Source organism: Myiozetetes cayanensis, unplaced genomic scaffold (assembly GCF_022539395.1).
Source record: "Myiozetetes cayanensis isolate MyiCay16 unplaced genomic scaffold, myiCay2020 scf2-11, whole genome shotgun sequence".
Lineage (NCBI taxonomy): Eukaryota > Metazoa > Chordata > Aves > Passeriformes > Tyrannidae > Myiozetetes > Myiozetetes cayanensis.
In genome coordinates, this window is record NW_026087411.1 from 78,187,995 (window position 1) to 78,209,506 (window position 21,512).

Genomic DNA, 21,512 nt, shown 5'->3' on the forward strand with positions numbered 1-21,512 from the left:
CTAAAAAGGCTGCCAGCAACACTTTTCCAGTGAAAGGCCTTGGATACAAAAAGGTCCTTCTCCTTTGTAATACTCCACTCAACATTAACTGAACGTTTCTAGGAAAAAAAAAATTAAAGTTGTAGGTCCTGATTTGTAAGTAGTTAAAGGTTTTATGCAGTTTGTGCAACTGTCTAATTTCTGATCCAGTTGTATCCACTAAGAAATCAGCAGTAGTATTGAGAGTAGTAATTACACCAGAGCAACAGCTGAGGAGTTTCATGTTTATTGGCCAGAACATCAACATAGCTACTCATTTATACAAACTAACAGAAGTAAAGTTTAATGCTGCTTCAGAGCGTGTGTGGTTGTCAAGCCATTAGCCAACAATTCTAGAAAATATTTTCATTTACCTGAGGTTCCACAAAGAAGACTGTAGATTTACATACAGTATGTTTTGCATGTATGTATCAAAATTCTTGTTGGAGAAATAAATTACAAACAATGGTAGAAAACCACTCCAAGCCAACCTTTGTTCAACAAGAACACATGTGAGTTTTACAGTTTTATTTTTTGCATCGCCCTTACAGTAAGCAATCTATTTAGTTTATACAAAATAAACCTGTAGTTTTATATAGTTAAAAAAATCATCTTTGGCTAAACAAAGCTCTTTCTATTTTTATACATATATTTATATATATACAAACATCAGATATTTTACATGACCATGTAGGAACCTGTACACATAGTTACAATAGAGAGAACATTAAACAAGTTTCACACTTTACAAAAAAGGAATCCAAGTCAGACTCAAAACAGTCAAACCCTGTCCCCCATCACCTATACAGATATGAAAGTAAGTAAACACAGACAAGGAATAAACAACTTTGTAATAAAATATTGCCTGCTTTTTTGAGGCAGAGAGGAAGCACTTAAGTGACTTCCCTCATTGCCTTTAGTACTGTGCACGTGTCGACCTCTAAGGATATGGTTAAAAGCGTACTCTTGGTAGAGTCTGACTTTTCCACAAGTATGAACAGTACTCTGCAAACTGACTATTCTGAAAACAGTTTCAGCTAGATTTAAATCTCCAATTAATAAACAACTGTTGCAAATGTTTGTTAAGAACAAGCACAGGTAAGTACACCAATCCCCACTGAAATCACCAGGCACTGCCAGCATAGCATGAAAGGTGAGATTTGATCGTCAAACGCAAACGTTTTAGAAGGAAGCAAGAAAGATGGAAGACTGCCAGAACTGACATCATCACCTACTTAAGTCATTCCTTGTAACAATTTCCAAAGCACTGCCTAAAATGAGGACAAATGCACTGTTTGGCAGCATAACAATCCATTCCACAGGTCACATTTACAATACTCCAAAGGGGTCAGTGACAATATCACTGATAAATTATATGACAGTTTATTAGAAAGAGAAGTCTGTCCCATTAGTTGAAAGAGGGAACAAAAAAAACATGCTGACACTGAAGAAATGGTCACTGGACTCTGAAAAAGAGCCAATTCAATCCAAGTTGAAAGGCAATGCACTTAAGTGGGGCTCTTAAATGAAGTCTAACTAAATTCAGCAGATGCTCTGACTTAATAAAGACTACAGCAATTCTGATCCTCAGTAAAGAATAAAACCTCAAAAATCAATGAATTTATAAAACAAAATCTTTGCAAACTTCCAGGAATGTTTCTCATGGAGAATTAAAAAAAAAAAATCTTTTTAGAAATTTGGGATAAAACAGCAATATGTATGAGATGTGTATATTTATATATATGTATACACATACACACACACTTTAGGTATGTTCTAGTAAAACTGGAAACAGTTATAACAAACTCTTTAAAATAGAACATAATGAATTTCTAATGCACTAAACAATTTGTAAAGATAGATACAACTGCTGTCAAAACATGCCAACTTGACAAGCTTTTGAAACAGCTTGTTTTTATGGAAGTTTTGCTCCTGGTTAGTAAGTATGAAGTCACATTTTATAAAACTGTAAAGGTCTGTTTTTAAATTAATTTCTAAAAGAAAATCACTTCTCAATTTTTAGGTTTTTTTTTTTTTAATAAAACAGAATGTTTATTATGTTGAAGACCTAAACTAAGTACCTCTACCAGATGTAATTTGGAGCAGTAAAGCATAAAGGGCTTCACAGTGTAGCGTTCATGTAAAGTAACATTTATGCTACTCTGCAAACTGACTATTCTGACAACAGACTCAGTTAGATTTAAATCTCCAGTAAGTAAACAGTTGTCACAAATGTTTGTTAAGAACAAGCAGCAAGATCCACCTATTCCTGAGCATCAGAATTCAATTATTAGATAAGCAGCTTTTAGAATCATTGCTATCATTGCCCTGCCTTATTTTAAAAGAAAAAGGCCTCACTTCTTAAAATATGTTCCGAAGTAACCAGGATGACACACCTGTCATTTTGCAGGATTATCTACCAATTTGATTCCAAACCACTCTTACTTTTTAAAATCACAGTTTGACATCTCCAGTGCAGTACTTTGGCAATCGAAGTAAAAGCCACCATTTTGACTTGACTGCACACCCTTACCTCTGCTTACAGAACACATTTAACCAACAGGAGATGTCACCCCTTGAAATGACACTGCTCCATTTGTATGAGCCCATTCTTTCCTGGTCACTTTGTTTGTGAAGTTCCCTCTGTATTACTCTGTTAAAGAACTTCAGAGGAAATACGGACAAGTAAATAATTAATAGTGCACCAGATTTACAAAATTTAGGATTCTGGCTTGGATATCTGCCAGTAATCCCATCATATGAATGCAGTGGTTGTGTTCCATTGCTGCAGGTAACAGCAAGTAAGTCCTGTAATCATGAAGCAACTTGGTGTGAGTTTACTTGCACTTGGATTTCTTGAACAGCTTCATTAACTGCTTGAACCTTTCTGAAACCTAATGGAGACAAAAAACAGACATACCATTAAGGCCCCAGATTTCCATATCTACTAAGACAGATTCATCTGACAGCATAAAGTGTTTTAAAACCATCACTATTTTATTTGCTTCCAGTTAATTTTAGTAGGAAAATTGTAGGAGCACCATTATTAACAGATTAACTGGATCTAGGAAGTCTTCCTACACCTTTGACACCTGAAATGGCTCTAGCTCTCTGTGGTTAACCTGGAGGCTAACTACTGGTTTAACACAGGTTTCCCTACAAGTGGGAGTTAAAAAATGAAGGCCTCAAAGTCAATTAGCCTAGAATTTTGCCAGGTGTAACAATGTGTAAGATTCAAATGTAAGGACAAAAGCTTATTTTGTACTCCACAAAAAGCACAGTTTATTGGTTATTTTCTACCCTCTTGTACAACTGTTGCTTCAGGCATTTTTGTCTCATTATGAGTAATGTTTCTACTAGGGATTTAACAAAACTGGTCTGTAGATGAGAGTCACGCATCCTTTTGTTTAGCATGTAGAGAACTCATTCAACTCCAAGTTAGTATATCTTACTGCTAGAGCATATGGACTCTTCACCAAAAAGCTAACTGACAAGAGTGGTATAAATGCACAGATAACACTTATATCCAACCAGTCACCCCAACAGCTTCTGAACCTCACAAAGGCCCTGCAACCACACAATACAACATCCTAAAAGCCAAATCCCAAGCATGCAGGATTTCCTAACTTAAGTCAAATGGAGGTTTCTCCCTTTTTAGATTTGCAGGATACAGATTAAGAGAGCCATTCAAGGCATGGACAGAGCTATATGTAAACCCCTCTGGAAATATTCTACATCAATTTGACATCTATGTCTTTTGAAATTTCATAATTAAAAAGTGCATGGAAAAAACATTTTCACTAAAAAAAGTCCTTTCTGCAGAGTCCTGATACTTTTTTTTCAGCTCTAATTTTAATACTTTTCTAATTTACTAAATGTGTGCAAAGGCTTTGAACCTCTCCAAGTTCTCTTTCCTTATCTAATAGCTGATCCAACAATAGAACAATCCTGTTGTTCCTGGCTTATGAGTGGTATCAATCAAACAGGTATTAAGGAATCCCTGGACCATAATATTCCTATAATGTACATTTTTAAGAAGTCACAACTGGGAGAATCTAAAATTCTTTTTTTCCCAGGAACCCCCCCAACAAAAGACATGAGGAAAAGACAACTCCAAATTTGCAGAAGATCTCCAGAGATTTTTGTTCAACTGCAAGTGTAAACGTAGGGCCATTGCTGTTATCAAATATAAGAACAATATTGCCTACCTGATTCGGGCTTTTGTTCAGCATAGTGGCCAAGGAAACAAAGGTTTTGCTTGATGGTCCTTTTCTCTGACATTCCAGTAAAATTTCTCGGTCATCATTTCTATAGTAAAAATGCATTTTTAAAATATTAATACACATAGCTGTGTACATGCACACAAACAAAATAACACATACAGGCATATATGAAGTTTTGAGTATTTCCAAACCACAGAAGAGGAGTTCAAACAGCAGCAACGAATTTACAGAGCATCCTCTCCTCTACCAGCACAGAGAAACAGAGTTAGTACCAACAAACAGTAGTGAAGATTATGTTCCACAAATACGAAGGGCAGGATTATTACAATAGAGTTAGCAACAAGCCAAGGTTTTTGGAGTTTTAAGATTCTAAAGCAGACACTTAAACTTGAATGGAAAGGAAGTCATAAATTCGACACGGGTCAATGGTTCCAGGTGGGCTTGCCTCAGTTTGCAAGGCTAAAGAGCAGATTTCACCTAGTGCCCACTGCCATTCATAGATTAACCAGAGAGCTGTTTGACTTCTGTAAGTGGCTTACTGTAACAAATATACTCAGAGCACATCTACTGTTCACGTGAGAATAAAGAACCTGGAGGCCAGTTCTTTAATATGTGTCACTGATTTGTTGTTTGTCTCATTAATGAATTGAGGCAAAATGTACATAGACACAGTCTTTATATTCCATTGAAACCTGTCATATTCCAATAAATTTAAATATAATTTCTTCTATTTCAAGGAAAAATGTAATGACTATTTATTTAAATAAAGTTGGGGTTTTTAGGTATTGTTCTAAGATAGACAAAAACTGTGACACTGAAAACTTAGTCATATTCCTGTGGAAAACTGTAACAGTCTGTTCCTACCTCATTGGTTTGTACGTTAAAAATCACATTAGCTTTTGCTGTCCTTTTTTCCATGAAGGAGTTAATTTTCTTTCAAGATGCTACCCAGAAACGTACTTTATATCTGAACTATAGTTTAGACAAGCCTGTTCTGAAAATCTTAGAAGCCCTTTATAAAGCATCGATTGCGTCGAGTTGTAGCAAGAATAGCAAAACCTGCCAACTATAGTTTCTGAAAAATAAGAATACACTACAATAATTTTGCATGCATTTTCAACACATACAGTCATCTCATTTGTCACCCACATCCTGCCAATTGGGGCTATATGAGCTGAATTGTGGACTGGTACATTTCTGCACATTGAGTAGCATAGGCCCCAAAACAAAAAACTGCTCTCATGCCTTCTTAGTGGAGGAAATCAAAGACCTCCATCCCCTACCAAGCCTGGCTGGAATTTTTGGACAGCAAAAAATATGGGCAGGGGAAATAAAAAGCACAAACAGTACAATACAGGTCTTGTTATTTGTTAAGGCACGTAAGCTTTAAAAAGCAAATAAAAGAGGACACTTGCTTTGGGAGTTCTGGATAAGTGATGGACATCAATCTCTCAGAGCCATCCTGCATAGATAGGAGGCTCCCACTCCACTATTCACAGCAGGATGTAGAACTAAAAATGTCAGTCATTGGCTAAATATCCTTCTCTTCCCTCTTCCCAGTATATCACCTAGTTTTAAAAAAAAAGCTAAGCCACTCAAACAGACCAAATCAGAAATTACCTTGTCCAGGAAACTACTACCTCTCCCTTCTTTTTAATGATGTTTTTGGCATACAGGCTAGGTGATGATGGAGATGAAACCAAAGGAGAAGAGTCTTTGTTCTGCTGCAGCTCATTCTTATTGGAGCATTGTTTGGGTGGTGAATTTATTTCTTCAGACTTGGCATTACTTTCATCGCTCCCCTCACCTGCTGAGTCAGTCTCTTTTCGTTGCCTTTTTGAGTTGAAATTATCTTTGACAGCCTCCATTTTCCTCTTTTTACTAGTTTTATCATCTATACTTAACTGGCACCCTCCATCAGTCTTTGAAGTGGGTTTTGTTTCAAGATTACATTCGTCTGCTAGAGTCTCACTGGAACGCTCTTCTGTTAAGTCTATAGATGCATTGGAACACTCTTTCAGTTCTTCCTTTTTATCACTGACTTCTGCGTTTCCTGTAGAAGTTGCCTGTGTCCCATTATCTGCTCCGGATTCCACCGCATGACATGAAGTTCCACTGACAATATCATCTGCTAAGTTTATGTATGACTTCATGCTGCATTCAGCAGGAAAAGAAGCTTGAGATCTAACATGCATTTCATTTATATTTTTGGATACTTTCAACTTGTGTGCCTCAGATTGCTCAGAGCTTTTATCTGGGCTTTCAGTGTCGCAGCTCTCTGTGTTTGAGGGTCCAAGCAAACCAGTAGTTTCTTCCTTTCCAATACTATTATGCGACTCCTTCGGAACCTGAGGTAAGGCACGATTTTGTTCATGTTCAGCCCAGACATGAGGCAACTGATCCATCTCAACCACATCTGGTTTGACAGTTTCTTTCACAGTGGCTGCTGTGGCACTCTGACTGCCCCTCTCTTCTCCCCCAGTTCTTATTTCCTCTTTTCCAGTCTTTGGTGAGGATGCCTGCACCTCCTTCACTGAAGCCACGTGATCAGATGCTGATGAGGCAGATGGCATTGCACGCCTGATCTTCACAATAAAATGATCGTTGGATTTCTCCATGATTACTGCTTGCATTGGTAGGGTGGGGCGACACTGAAAACTGGGAGCAACGGGCCGACTTGTCCATGATGATGAACAACTTGATTTACTGCTTGAGTTATCCGATTCTAAGGCTAAATGAATGTCTTGTTCAGTGGCATCCTCCTCTCCAAGAAGCGCATCTTCACTGTAATGTGCACTGACAACACCCTCGGGAGTTGAGCCAGAATTATTCTCAGGTTTCAGGAAGCTGAGGTGAGCATCTGATTTCAAAGGTGATGGAATAGTTAACGAAACAGCCAAATCTTCAAGGAGGATAGAAGAAACACATGATTTATTCTTCTGTAAGTTACATTCATCTTCTTTGCATGAAGCTGCATTTGTAGAAACCTCAAACATACAGCTCTCATCCAGCACATCTGGATCAACAGGCATATGAGTCCTGGATGCTAATGAGGGAGCTCTTACAGGTGAAACAACAGTCCAGTTAATATCCTCTTCTGGTTTAGATTCCACACATGCCTCCTTTGGAGCAATCTCCTGCCCCAGTTCTACAGCATTACCTCTGCATTTATGACTGCCTAAAAACGGTTTTTCTGGAGTCCTGAATTCACACTCATTTCTGTTGGTATTGCCACCATTTTTTTCTAAGAGATCAGAACCTTGTAATAAGCTTTTGAAAATTTCACCCATTTGAGCATCACTTACAAGATTAAATGTAAGACTGGATGCTTGTTGCTCTGTGAGAAGCTCATAACTAAGATCAGACTTGTTGGCATCTCTGGATAGCTGGAATCCTTCTTTTTCATATTTTACAGCCTTCAATGGAGTAAGAGTGCCTTGCAAATTATTCTCTTTAGAGAAGTGCACTTTCATTTGAGAATTCCTTGTGTTATCAATGGAGTTAAGACATTTTGTAAAGGCAGTTTTTGGCACACCTGCTTTATTTTTCTCATGGTGACACTTGGATTGTTGATAATCCACAATCTGCTTTGAAATGATATATTCTTCAGGCTTTTGAGAACTGGCCTTCAGGGATGTTTTCCTTGAACTTTGCACATCATTTTTAAGACCAATCTTGTGGTTTTGCTTTCCTGCCCTTTCAAACTTCCCCTCCTCACTCCCATTTGCCACATCACAAAGTTTTACTATAATTCTCCTTATCTTTTCAAATAAGTAATCAAGCTGCTCATCTACAAATTTCCACAACTGTTTTTTCATATCTGATACTTGCTGTTCAAAAAGACGGTCCACTATTGCATTCTTTTTTACTTTTTTAAGTTTAGACTCTATAATATCACAGATACTCAATTTTAGTGTATCGCCTAATGTACACATCTTGGAAAAGTTCAAGTATCTTATTAATGCTGTAAAATTTATGATCCCAGATTCTATAATTCTGTGAAAATGCTGAACTGGGAAGTGTACCTTGAACTTCATGTAACTCTTCCTCATCTGTTTTCGTACAGCTCTTAGCATCTGCATGATTTCTTGTATATTTGAAGGTTCAACAATAACATGAACTATTTTTTCAAGACAAGCAATGCTCACAGTTTTGTTCCTCTTCATATCCCTTGAAGATCTGACTCTGAAAGTCTGACTTTTATGCCTCTCTCCGTTCTTCTTTGTGCTTACTTTCACAGAAATGAATTTTCCATTATCTTCATTGCAACGCACAGTTTTGCTATTTTGATTCTGTGGACTGTTGGCCAAATTTCGTGTCTCAGAAGAAGCTTTTGGTCTTGACTTTTCCGTATTTTGAGAACCTCTTTGTGGTTTAGAATCTTCTTCATCTTCATCGCTACTTACAATTTCTCCTTCTTCTACTTCATCTGAAGAGATACTTAGCCGAGACTCCACCTCTAAGTGTTCATCAGACATGCTAACGGGCTTTTGATTTTCTTTGTTTACCTCCTTTGACAAATTCTTTGAGGGACAGATGACAACCGTACTTTCAGGAATTAAATCTATAAAAGAAAAACAGTTTGCTAATCATCATAAAGAATATAATTATAAACAAGTATTTTTCTCCTGTAAACGAACTGTTCAGACCTGTTTGTTTGAAACTGGCAGGAAGTTTGAGCTATAACAAGTTTGGATGGTTTGCTTCAGCAGCTGCTAGTTTAAGGAATTTTTTTGAGCTTTAAGGGGCAAATGGAGCTTTATTTTGTGCAAATTTTGAGCTTTAAAGGACCTCAACAGTTTCACCAAACACATGTGAATTATCTCAAAAATACATCAATTCAAAACACAAAAATATAGCAGTTTCCATCAGTTTTGAATTTCTTTCCATTTAGTTTCACCAGTTCTCTGAACTCTGCACAAGCTAAATTATAACAGTCACATAATTATGAACTAACATACATTTAACTGACATTTACATGCAATAAGTGACTTTTAACAGTCTCACAACGAAAACACAATGAGAACAAGTTATGTATTAATGTTTTAATAATCCCGTAAAGGATTATGGTCTGAAACATAAGAAAACAGATTTCAATGCCACCCTACCATTCGCCTTCTAGCAAAAAATTTAAACTTCCAAGTTAGTTTCAAGTACTCTTGTCATTTTTCTCACAAATATTTGAAAGAATATGATCTTAAGTAAGTTCTGCCTCCATAATTTCAGAGAAAAATCTAACGAGATCTACCCAATACTAGGCAAAATTAAGAAACCTATATGCATTTTTTAGTAAGTTAATACAAAGCTCTTATTTCAACCAGTCATCTGTCAGTAGTGACTAGCTCCAATTTTTATAGCATGAATATTTAAATGGCTACAATCTTGGCTGCAACATTAAGTGGTTCCACTACAAAAAAAAAAGGGAACATAGAAACATATGCAACTTAAGAAGAAACAATTTATATTTTTGAAAAAGGAGTTAAAAAAAGTAATTTCTGCTTTCCATGAGTGAATCTTCTAAGCCTTTATGTAGAAAAGAAATAGAACATACACATTCAAATACCTTTGTTGTAAGTCTTCACAAGGCCTTTACAGGGACTTTCCATCTTTAGTGCTCTAGCCAAAGGGCGCACCGGACTGTTCAGTGGGCTGATTGCCTTCGGAATATACCTCAAATGATTGAGATCAATGCTCAGTATTGAGCTGTCATCATCAACAGGAACTGGGTTAGTTTCCCTCTCTTTAGTTATAGGATGCATCTCACCACTGAGAGAAGATGCCGTTGGCGTACTGGTATCAGCTAGGTCTGGCTCTAGATCACAAGCATTCTGATCAACTAGTGGTTCATCCCTATCAGTTATCACAGTTCTGTCCTGTGACTGGGATGTAGTCATACTAATTTTGCAGATATCCTTTTCCTCAGTGGGAGACTTAACACTTTCTGCAGTCAAGTTGCCATCATCCCTCATTACTTGCATTAAAGAGTCTAGTTTTGTTTCAGTAACACCATCTGCAACATCAGAGGACTCCAGGTCACCACAACTTCTGGCTTCTGATTCATCTAAGACAACATTTTGAGAGCCATATTTGTCTGCAGAGCTTTCTATGTCAGCAGTTAGCCATATTTCATCTTCCTCTTTCTTCCCTGCCGCTGACTCTGGAAGGGTTCCCATACTTTCATTGGTAGGTTCAGGTTGTGCCACTTCTGCTGCTGGTATATTATCATCCTGCATCCCACCCATCCCTGTCCCAGGTAAGTTTTCACATTCTGTCACACTCCCTGTCACCTCCAGGGGCAAAGATACAGGGTGGTTCAGCCCCGTCACTGCCACTGCTGTTACTGAGACTTCTGATTCAACTGGACCACAAGCCTCTGCAGCCTCTGACATGTCAGCCTGCACCACACCAGGAACCAGCACCTCTGCTGCTCCTGGCAAGACTTGGGGCTGTACCTGACCCACTTCTGCTTCTGGTAAGGTTTCTGAGATCGGTTCATCAGTTGCCCCTGCTGGCAGCATTGCAGACTGTGATGGATCTGCTGCTGTGACTTTCCAGGCTTCATTTTCAGAATTGACAGAAACAGGCAGTGCTGGTTTCATGTTGCTCTGAGCTTCACTGTCCAGAATGTGCAGAGTTTGCTCTGTGGGTCCACAGTCTACAGGGTGGGCAGAATCCAAGAGTTCTGCTTGCAGTGTGAGCTCTGTTCCTCCCTCGTCAGTGGCCTTTCGAAAAGGTGTTTTAAGTCCATCTGTTGCAGAGAGACATTGTTTCTTATTAGGAGAAAGAGTTAAATTTAGCTTTTCCATAAAGCTAAGTTTTAAGTCTTTGTTTTTTGTCCGACTGTGGTTATTTTTAGTTTTGGGAACTTTACGGTCTTTTAAGCTATCTGCTACTGCAGACATTTCTTCCAGCTTATAGAATTTGTTTCTCTTACTTTTTGTAACATTTGTACCTTTCTTGGAGTCTTTTACAGACTGGTGAGAAAATTTTTTTGCAAGTTTTTTTTCATTTCTAAAATGCCTATTTTCATCCTGATCCTCTCTTCCTCTTTTCCTTTTTTCTTCGGTTCTGTGTCTTTCTGATTTGGAATGTGCTGTTTCCCATTCATATCTACTACTGCTTTCCTTCAAGTGTGCATATTTATGCTCTCTGCTGTTGGAATTAGAAGGTGAAGTTCTTCCTTCTCGAGAGATATGATCATCTGTTCCCCTGTCTCTCTTGCTGTCAATATGTTTTACTTTTCTAGACTCTTCCAGACGACATTTACGTGATTCATGAAGACTCTTTGAATGTTCATTCTTTGAGTGTGGACTGTTCCCCCTTCCAGGCCTCCTTGGATGTCCTTGTAGCTTTTCATTTGGTTTATTTTTTTGGCCAGCATGCTTTTCTCCTTTATCATGTATTTTAATGGTTTTTTTTAATGCACTTTGTAGTCTCTCATCAGCATACAAATCACCTCTTGTTTGAAATCTGTCTTTACCAGCTGTTTGTTTCTCCCAGGAAGAAACACCCCTTTCTCCTCTTCTTTCTACACTTGGACTGCTTTTGAGTTTGATGCTTTGACTTTTTTGTTGCAAGTCATTTTTACTAGCCTTCTCTGAAAGGGTTTTCAGCTTCTGTTGAGGATCTGAATTCCCCTCTTCAGTGTCACCATCATTTCCAGTGCTCTGATGTACTTCTCTTTTGTATTTGCTGACATTTCCCCTACTGCACTGTTCATTATTTTTAATGTCTTTTCTTTCCTTTCTGTTATCCTTGGTGGAAGCATGGTCATAGCTCAGTGGACACATATGAGTATCATCACTGCAGGGCTCTTCAGGAGGGTATCTCAGCAAATATGGAGTGTTACTTTTTTCAGAGCCAGACTTCCCAGTTTCTGCATTATGAGCTGAGTAAGTGTGGTATGTATCTTTTGAACAGTCACTTTTCATTCTATGTTCCATCCTTATACTGTCACCTAAATCAGAAGGTCTGAATTTGGAATCATTTGTTTTAGTTGATGCCGGAAGGTATGTTCTGGTGAAAATACTTCGATGATTGGGAAACTCTGCTAGCCTGTTTATAAAAAGAAAAGAAGTTATTTATATTATTTTCGAATTTATTTAAATGTAACTAAAGCTGAACTGCAATGAATCTATGTATCTCTAAAAATAGTTAACATTTTCTTTCAGTTTCAATTTTGAAAAAAAATGGGGAAAAGAAAGAAATTTAATAATTTCCATCAGCACACAACAAAAGAATATAACTTATACATTTATTTTCCAAAGGAAATTCATCTAAAGAAAAGGCAAAGTGTGTGGAAAAATGCTGTACAGGGCCTAATTAACCATTTCAGTAACTCTAATTATTATTTCATTGTCCAGCATTACAAAGAGCTTCCCTCCAGGAAAGAAAAAAAGCTGTTCTTTACAGTATTCATGATTTAAAGTAATAATAATTTAAAAAAACAGCAAGTCAATTATTTACTATTTGTTAAACTGGCAACCAAAAGAATAGGTATAATGTGACTGTGCTTACTCTACCCAGTAAGCAAATATACTACCATGTTTGGAAGCTGCTGGAAGCTACAGTAAACAAGAAGTAAATTAAGATAATGAAGCCTTATCAAGGCCACATGCTACTGCTGAAAGGTCATCATATTAAAAACAATAATAATAAAAAATCAATTTTAAAAGGGCACATGTAGCCTGTATGGCCTAAACTTCTACTCCTTACTGACAGAATGCATCAGTTACCTCTACTGGAAAAACAAACTACTAAAAAAACACTAACCCAACCACCCCCAACAACAAAGCCCACTAAAGAAACAGACACTTTTCTACCATATTCAACAAAACTTTTCATTAAAATAACATGATTAAAGACAATGTCAACCTTCTTATATACTCTCCACTACATAGAAAGAATTATAGTGTCTAATCCATACAGAAGGAAACAGAAGTCACACCAATAAATGATGGCAGCAAACCATGCAATGTCTGGCTCCATTTTAGAGAGTCAAAGATGAAGTGGTTGCTACACAGACATTTAGTTTTGGCCAGAAATTCTACGACGATTCAGCATTCAGTTGTAAGGATTCAATGCAAGTGTAAAATAATTCCACATTTTTCTCCAATACAAAATGGGATTGATTTTACTTTATAAAAGTGAACACTTCCTATGGGCCAATACAGTAAATTTAAATTTGAAATGTACAGCTTACAATTGGCTCTACTCCAAAAATGTAACACTGTGATGTGAACTGAGGGCTGAACACAAACAATGCTGCAGCTGTTGTAATACAACCCCCCTTTTTATATTTCTGTTTCATTGAAACTGGTAAGTTTTTGCTGAGCTTAAGGCTGTCTATTAAATCTATATACACGTTTGATTAATGTAATTGTATCCAAGTGGTGTTCATTTGGTGTTGTGGGGTTTTTTAATAGTTGGGTTTGGGGTATTTTTGAGATAAGCACTAACAATTCCCTCAGAGATATTAACTTCAAAATAGTCTTCACATCTAGGTGCATTGTTTAAGATAAAGTAATTTATTATAAACCATGCAGTGGGCATGGTATGTCTCTAAGATCTCAAAGGGCTACTTTTCCCACAATTTTCCAGGATGGATGCTTCCAAAATACTCAAATACCTTGTTCATAAATTTTAATCACCATCAGATGGTATTGCAATGGAACTTGTAAAGTATTTAATGAGGTTAAATATTCAAAACAACTAAACATTTTCCGAACAATTTAATTTAAAACTCAGAACAATGCACTCAAGTGTGTCAAAATGACAACTATTGTGTCAAAGCCAATCACCTGAAAGAATTACACATGTTAAAACGTCTTGACCTCCACCAGAGTTAATATGTTTATAGCCTTTAGCCCGGTACTGTCAAATTAACCTTCTTTATGACACCTTTTGGCGCAAGAAAATATCAAACGGTCAAAATAAAATACAAACAAACCAGTGATGTGGTTGATGTCACACAAGTGACAAGCAGGTGACCTTGTGACAAGCTAGGGGTCCTGAATCTCGGACCCCTGCTCTAGATTCACATGGTTCAGAAGCCATACTCTCAGGTACTCTCCCACCCATACTTTACTATTTTCAGATGCTTGCAGTAGGACCAGTAGTACACAGAAATAACCAAGAATTCTCTAGTTGCTATCCCACCCACTAGAGACAGGGATTTCCTATACTGACATGAAAACATTATATAATCTATGTACTTTCACTTGTTGTCTGAAAAGTTCCATGGAATTCATGTCTGAGGCCATAAAACAAGACTAGTTTTGAAGCTGAACTGTGTAAGACAGTATCTGCTTTGAACCATGTGAGATGGTTAGATGGATGAGAGTTAAACAAAACAAACAAACAAAAAATCAAGCAAATGGTCAATCTTTGGATTCCTTTTTGGTTCTTAATTAGAAACCAAAGACCTCATCAGACAAAAATCTTTCCTCTGATTGTACCAATTTTAAACCACACGATTATTTATTAAGTAATGATTTTTTCACTAATTTTTATAATACATACAAAAATTTCCAACAAGTATATAAACATGATCAGACAAAAATATATTTTCAGTTCCACTGTCTATTTGTACCTTTGATGGAGATGACTGATTTCTTCGTCCTTACGGTTAATTTCCACCCTTGCTGTTTTGATAAGAGCTGAAATATTCTTTTTGAGGACTTGGTTTTCATTCTGTAGAATGGCATTCTATTATAAATGTACACAAAAGAGACAACAAGAGAGAGAAGGAGAGAAAAACAAGAATTAGCTTGGGTATCCAAACATGTAATGAAAAACAGTGCAAGACAACCCCTAGAAAAATATCCCACCCTTTGCAAACTGACCTCTTTTGGAGAAGAAGTCAGAATTACTGAGGTCCAAAGAAGTTTGTGTGTTGTTGTTGTTTTTTTTTTTTTTTTTTTAACATCACTCACATTTATGCTCATGTTCGTGTTCCTGGTAATTATTTAAAATTGCTTCTGCAATTTATCGCTTTCTTGGTCACTATGTCAAATGAGAGATGTAGCTTTTAAGCACTTTCTTAGAAAGTGGGTAATTGTATTTCTTTCAAGGTATAAAAATCAACTTTGGGTGCTCTATCATTCTAAAATTTCTAGATATGATGTTCTAGAACCATAACTGTAAACCCTGAAGACAGTCCTTTTTCTTGGTAATTGTCCCCAGCAAAGCCTGCTCAGAAAGACTGGACAAGTTTTGCAGAAAACAATACACAAGTGTCACAGGGCAGCCGCTGTTTACCACTGCAAAGCATAGAACCTTTAGGACTTATCTGTAATACCCAGTAGAGCACATGGTAGAACTGCCTTAAATAATCTACCTCTGTAGAATGGCCCAGCATGGGAACACTAGCTCAAGCTGAAGAGCACTTCAGATTTACCAAAATGGCACTACGTCCAAAGCAATGCAGACATCCAGTCCTAGTAACAGCTCAAGCACCTTTGCAACCCCCTCCCTAGTGCATTAAAAAACAAGAATACTGTATACCTTTCTGACAACTACTCATTTGACATGCTTATTTTCTAATTAAGAAGATGGAATACAGCTTCTAAGCAAATAAAGTCTTACTGCACCAAACATCATGAAAGAAACAAACGTCCCTACTAATTTTGTCAGTAGGCTATCCCAGCAACTATCCTAGGCAGACCAAGTTCCTAGCATGTAAAGGAATGCTCGACCAACCTCACAAGGATCAAGTCTGGAAAGCATACGAAATTGCCTTCTCAAAGCAATATTCAATTTTCTTTACATAAATCTTGACCATGTTTCCCTTTGAACTACAGTACCTGTGCCTGTATTTCTTTAAATTTCTTCATCAACTCTTTAATTTGCTGCTGACATTTTCCATATTCAGCCTGCAACTGTCAAAGAGAGAAAAATTCACAGCACAGAAGTGCAGAAAATGTTAGTTTCATTAGAGAGAAAACTTACATCTCTACATTTATGGTTAGTTAACACAGTACTGCATATTACAAAGCTCTGTTTTTTACCCAAGAGTAACATATTAAAGCCATATTAAAACCAAAGGCTCCAACTGGTATACTGGTCTTTAAACCATCACAAACACTCAAATAAGAGAAAATCTATATCTGCTTGCCTAACAGTAATAAAGAATAAATGACACGATTATCAAGGAGCAGTAGTTCTGACTGAGAGCCAAACAGATGGGGACTTGCTTCTCAGATTTTATGTAACACAAAACAGATAAGGAAAAACAGAACAAGAAGTTACTACAAACAAACCTGGGCTGCAAAGGACGTGATCCTGTTAGGAGCACAAAATTAAATAAAATAAATTTGGCATGAGCTCTTCTTTAAAATTAGATAGGGACAAAGCCTTCACAGAAGAATGGACAACTTCCACTCAGTCAACTGCTGTCAAACTTTCAAAGTGACATCACTCAGTTTTGGATGTTATGCTCCTGCTTCTTTCAACATCTGTGGATGTCTGACCCTTTTATGCCGTTTAAATGTGTCTTATGGGCCAGGAGAGTTGGTGTTACAGAAGTGAGTGTTCTGCTGATTTGCCAGAAGCAGTTACCGACTGCATGGCTAATCTCAGTCTCAAGGACAGAACTTAAGATAAATCCATGACCTATCTGCTCTACTCTGGTAAATTTGTTGGGAGCAATGTCTCAACTAGCTTTGTGTCAGACATCTGAACAGATACTCGTTTAGAGGAAAATTACATTTTCCCATAATGTAGTTGATACATAAGCTGGGTGCAAAGGATGATACATGAGAATGGACCAGGTTACAGAGTGACAGATTCACTTATTCTAATGGGACATAACAGTTTATTAGCACACTTTTGTTTTTACTTATTTAAAAACAGTTTGCCTATTTTTCCAACAATGTGAGCATGCTGACAACATTTTCTGTGTTTCACATAAGAAAATTTGGAACAAAAATAACCCCAAAACAGAATTTTTTTCTACATTAATACATACCTCATCGTAGGATGCTTTCTTTGCATTCCCTTCTTCAATTAGTATCTCATCAAATAAATTTAAGCTGATTCTAGATGGAGTAGAACTTGGAGCAAAATTGTCTGTGTAAAGAAAATTAATTACATAAGGATAAAGGTATTTTTTTAGTCTTGATGCATTGTGTATGCTGTTCTTTACTGCTTGTGCATTTTTTTGTACTCACAAGGTAACAACACACAAAATAAAGAACTACTACATGCTCATGACATACCATGCTGCAATAATATACACTGAGATTTCTTAAGATAGTCGTCCACAAATGAAATGAAAGTGAAATGAAAAAAACAAAAACAAAACCAAAACCAACCAATAACCCAACCTCCAAGCGCCCCAATTGTTTAGATAACAGTGCTTTTTCCGCAAATCAGCCTGTGTGCTCTGTTCAGCAAATATGCATAACCGACAAGACCTGGTTCACGACACCTCTGAAACACAGATTCATTTGCAGAGAAATAAATGAAGTTAGCTATCAAAGCTGTGCTCCAATCCTTTGGACAATACCATAATGCAAAAAGTAGTAACATCACACTGCAAGAGGACGTACAAATAACATCTTATCTGTACAGAGCAAAAATCTCACCACTCCTCTCTTTAAAATCAAAAAACCAAGGTCCTTCAAAGCTGGACTATATAGACTGCTTTCACTGCATTTTTATTCCTCCTTATAGCTTTTACATTTACTAAACAACACATCTCCATATGTGAAATATCGACCTAAGAAATGTAAAATGAAAAGCAAGGAAGATATATAGATGCTTTATGTCCATAGACTATAGTCCTCCCATAAAAATTCAATGGTCTTATAGCAGTAAAGTCAGTAGAGGAATAATTGCTTAAATATTAAAATGATCTTCCATTGAACAGTATACACAGGTTCCTAAAAAAGAACACACTGGGTTCATTTCTTTCTTACCTTCAAAGAAGGGAAATTAAATTACATTGGCATGTCAAATTATTTGGAAAATAACAAAAGGTTAAAAGGGTCTCCTGAACATACCATATCACACAAGAAGTACGTTTTGGCTCTCTCACTGGGGATTTAGTGACCAGTGACTGTTTGATCTGGTCTGGAAGCTTACAAAAACACAAAATGAAGGTGTTTTTTCCAAGGAAAAATGTCCTGTATCAAGTCCAAGTGTCTTAAAATAGCCAATATCACAGGAAAAACGTATTTCATTCATTCAGCTAAGAGATTTAAGAATTCTGTGCTTCATTAAAACAATCTAACATGTCTTGAATTTTAACAAGTAATTCAAAGCTAAACCCACTTGTTTTACCTGAAATCAGCCTAAGAAGTAGACTATATAATCCTCTAAGCCAAACAGCACGACACAATCAACCTACCAGAAACCGACAAACTGCTGTCCAAGCCATCATAAATATCCACTGAGCTGTCGTCACCTTCCTTGAAGGGAGAAGCTTCAGCTAAAGCAATGAAAATAATAAAAAAAATAAAATAATAATAAAAATAAAAAAGTGGCCAAAGTAATAATTTAATAAACTCCAACCTCTACCTTTCCCATAAAGTAAGTGTAGTTGTGGTCCTAGAGCAGTAGAGAATAGTAAGAGTAATAGCAAAGACTGGTAAAAGACGAGCGAATTTTATCCAGTAATCTATTGCTACTGTGGAGAAAAGATCTTTAGTCATCAGGGAGCAAGGACAATCTTGTAAGATCAGCCCCTAAATACAAGAACTGTGCACAAAGCAAATTATATGGCTTTAGGTACAAATAAATTTTAAAATGATAAATTAAAAAAACTTGATCTAAATTTGAAAGTGTTTTCTAGAATACACTGAATACAAAAGCTATACAACTAAAAACCAAAAGAACTGATGTGATAAAACCACTACCGTTAAAAAAAACATCTCTTGTTAAAAGAAAGTACTGAAGCAGTCTGTATCATAATTGAAACAATTCACTTTAGTATTGCCATCTACTCACACACTAACTGGTTCTGTAAATGTATTTTAATCTAAATCTCCTCAGTCTCTCTTCATGTCTTTTTCCAATGCCTCTTATGACTCTCGTCTCCTCTATGTGAACCTCTCCAGTTCTGCAATAAACATTATTTCTATAAAGAAACATGTCAATATCCACAGTCCTCCTGAGGCTGGGAATCTCATAAATATGTGTCAAATCAACCATCTGTGGAGTTGGAAATAATGTTGGAGCACCTTGCTAACCAGATGATAACACATAGGCTCTTACCAGTGGCAAACAAAAGAGCAATTCCCCTAACTGTTCATATTAGAGCTTCACTAAGGTACAGTAAATGGTAATTTATACACCATGAAACACAGGGGAGACCGATCCCAGACACTCCCTCAAAACGTTCCAGAAATCCAAAGTGCACAGTTATGGTTTTATACACAAACTTACTAATGGGTTGAAGTTTAAAATGATACTTTGCCACAGCCGTTTAATTACAGTTGAAGTTCATCAGTATTTGTGTCAACTTTAAATTTACTTTTAAAGTTATTTTTGGGCCTATCTATTTTCATACGCCTGCTTGCATTAATTCCCTGCAATCCAGAAAGTAATCCAACACATCTTACCACTGTAGCGGATATCGAACAGTCCCAGTCCATCCTCATCCGCTGCCATGATACAGACTCCCTATGGCTTCCCCATCTACAAGCAAAACATCAGAGCAAAGAGAACCGATTAACTATCAATTTCAGAATAACAATATAAACCAGGAGCATCCTGAAATGAGACATTTACACCTCAGTTGCCCGTGGTCTTTCTTCTTCAATAAAATCCAAGAGAACACCAACATCAAGAGAAAACTCGTACTTCGAGAGAACAAAACGCACTTTCAAGTATGAAATCATCTCTTCTTCAAATAAGCATTCTGAAGACATTTAGTTATATCTTATAGCTCCTATAAAGAGAACTCTGATATGAAAAAGAAGGACCGCATTCTTTCGAATTCTTTCTACGAAGAGGTTACCTGAAAGTGCACCCTAAACAATCTGATTCGATAATCACGATTTCTTCTCCACTGATCATTTAAGAGCAACTTCCCCTTGCCTGATACCGCCAGTCAAACCAGTAAGGAGCACAGGGTGGGGGAGGGAAGCAGGATGGAGGGGGTTTGGAGGGGGCAGGATGAGGGGCAGCGCGGAGAGGGGGGGACAGGGAGGGAGTGGGGAACGGCTAAGGCGCGGAGCGGCGCGGAGCAGCCGCCAGGCACTCCACAGGCAGCGGCCCCCATGCTCACTCCTCAGGCCTCGCCCTCCCTCCACGGGCGGGAAGGGGCTCCGATTCCCGCCACGGCGGAAACGCTCGGGACCTCCGCCGCGGGGCCCTCCACAACACACGGCGGCCCCGGGGCCGGCTGTGCCTGGGTTGGGCATGCCCGGGCCGGGCCGGGCCGGGCCGGGCCGGGCCGGAGCACTCACCGAACTCGCCACCACCGCTGTCGCCGCCGCGGGTGCCGCAGGCCGGGAGGGAGAGGGGGCGGGGCCGGCGGCCGCTCCAGCCAACGACCGCGGCCGCGCCGCGCGCTCGCCGCCGTTACGTCGGCGGGACCCGCCCCCGGCCCGTGCGGTTGGCGCCAAAGTGAGGCGCGCGCGGTCGGGGGGGCGGGGCCGCTCGGGGGTGGGGCGGGCGCGGTGGCCCAGGGGCGGGGCCCCGCCCCTGGGCCACTGCGCCCGCCCCACCCCCGAGCGGCCCCGCCCCCGACCGCGCGCGCCCTTCCCGGCACCGGGAAGCAGCGCGCTTCCTCCTCCCCGCCCTCCCATGGCGGGACAAACCGGGATCGCCCGGTACAAGCGCGCTCACCTGGTGCCGCTCCCCCGCTGCTGCTGCTGCGGCGGGGCGTGGCGGAGGGGGGGCGAGGCAGGTGCGGTGCGGCGCTGCCGGGAAAACCCCCGAGGTTCAGTTCCGGCGGCGGCTGCTGCTGCTGTCAGCGATCGATCCCGCTTCCGAAGCCCTGCGGGGACATCGTTTACCGCCCGAGAGCCGCGCCCGGGCTCCGCGAGCGGCCACGGCCGGACGGGCGCACCGGGGGCCGTAACGCTCCTGCCGCCCGAGCCGCAGCCGCCCGCACCGTGACCCAGATCTAAAAGGCGGGCAGATCCAGGAGCAGTCGGCTCTCTGGGAACCAAAGAGCGGGACAGGGCGAGCACACGGCCAACGCAAACCCGCGTTCCCAGCGCCCTGATCCCAGCGGGATCGCCCGCTCCGCTCCCAGACGGACCCCTCCGGTGGTGGAGTGGGGGAGGCGCGATGCACGCCGGGAGCTGTAGTTCGATGCGG

The 21,512-nt window shown here is 39.1% G+C and overlaps 1 protein-coding gene across 3 annotated transcripts; it reads right to left on the reverse strand.

Annotated features, from left to right (window-relative positions):
* Nucleotides 1–249: 249 nt before the first annotated feature.
* On the reverse strand, nucleotides 250–21,457 carry CASP8AP2 (caspase 8 associated protein 2). 3 transcript variants are annotated; one of them, XM_050316400.1, is made up of 10 exons: nucleotides 21,036–21,457; nucleotides 19,805–19,880; nucleotides 18,592–18,672; nucleotides 17,209–17,309; nucleotides 16,046–16,120; nucleotides 14,833–14,948; nucleotides 9,805–12,296; nucleotides 5,862–8,805; nucleotides 4,227–4,326; nucleotides 250–2,912 (listed from the first exon to the last, which is right to left on the reverse strand). In XM_050316400.1, exons 2-10 carry the CDS (start codon nucleotides 19,851–19,853, stop codon nucleotides 2,856–2,858), a joined length of 6,015 nt encoding a protein of 2,004 aa, XP_050172357.1. In that variant the 5' UTR covers nucleotides 19,854–19,880; nucleotides 21,036–21,457; the 3' UTR covers nucleotides 250–2,855. The 3 variants fall into 3 exon arrangements, with proteins under 3 accessions (XP_050172357.1, XP_050172359.1, XP_050172358.1); XM_050316402.1 differs by lacking the exon at nucleotides 21,036–21,457 and adding an exon at nucleotides 20,654–20,668; XM_050316401.1 differs by lacking the exon at nucleotides 21,036–21,457 and having other exon boundaries at nucleotides 19,805–20,159.
* Nucleotides 21,458–21,512: the final 55 nt, after the last annotated feature.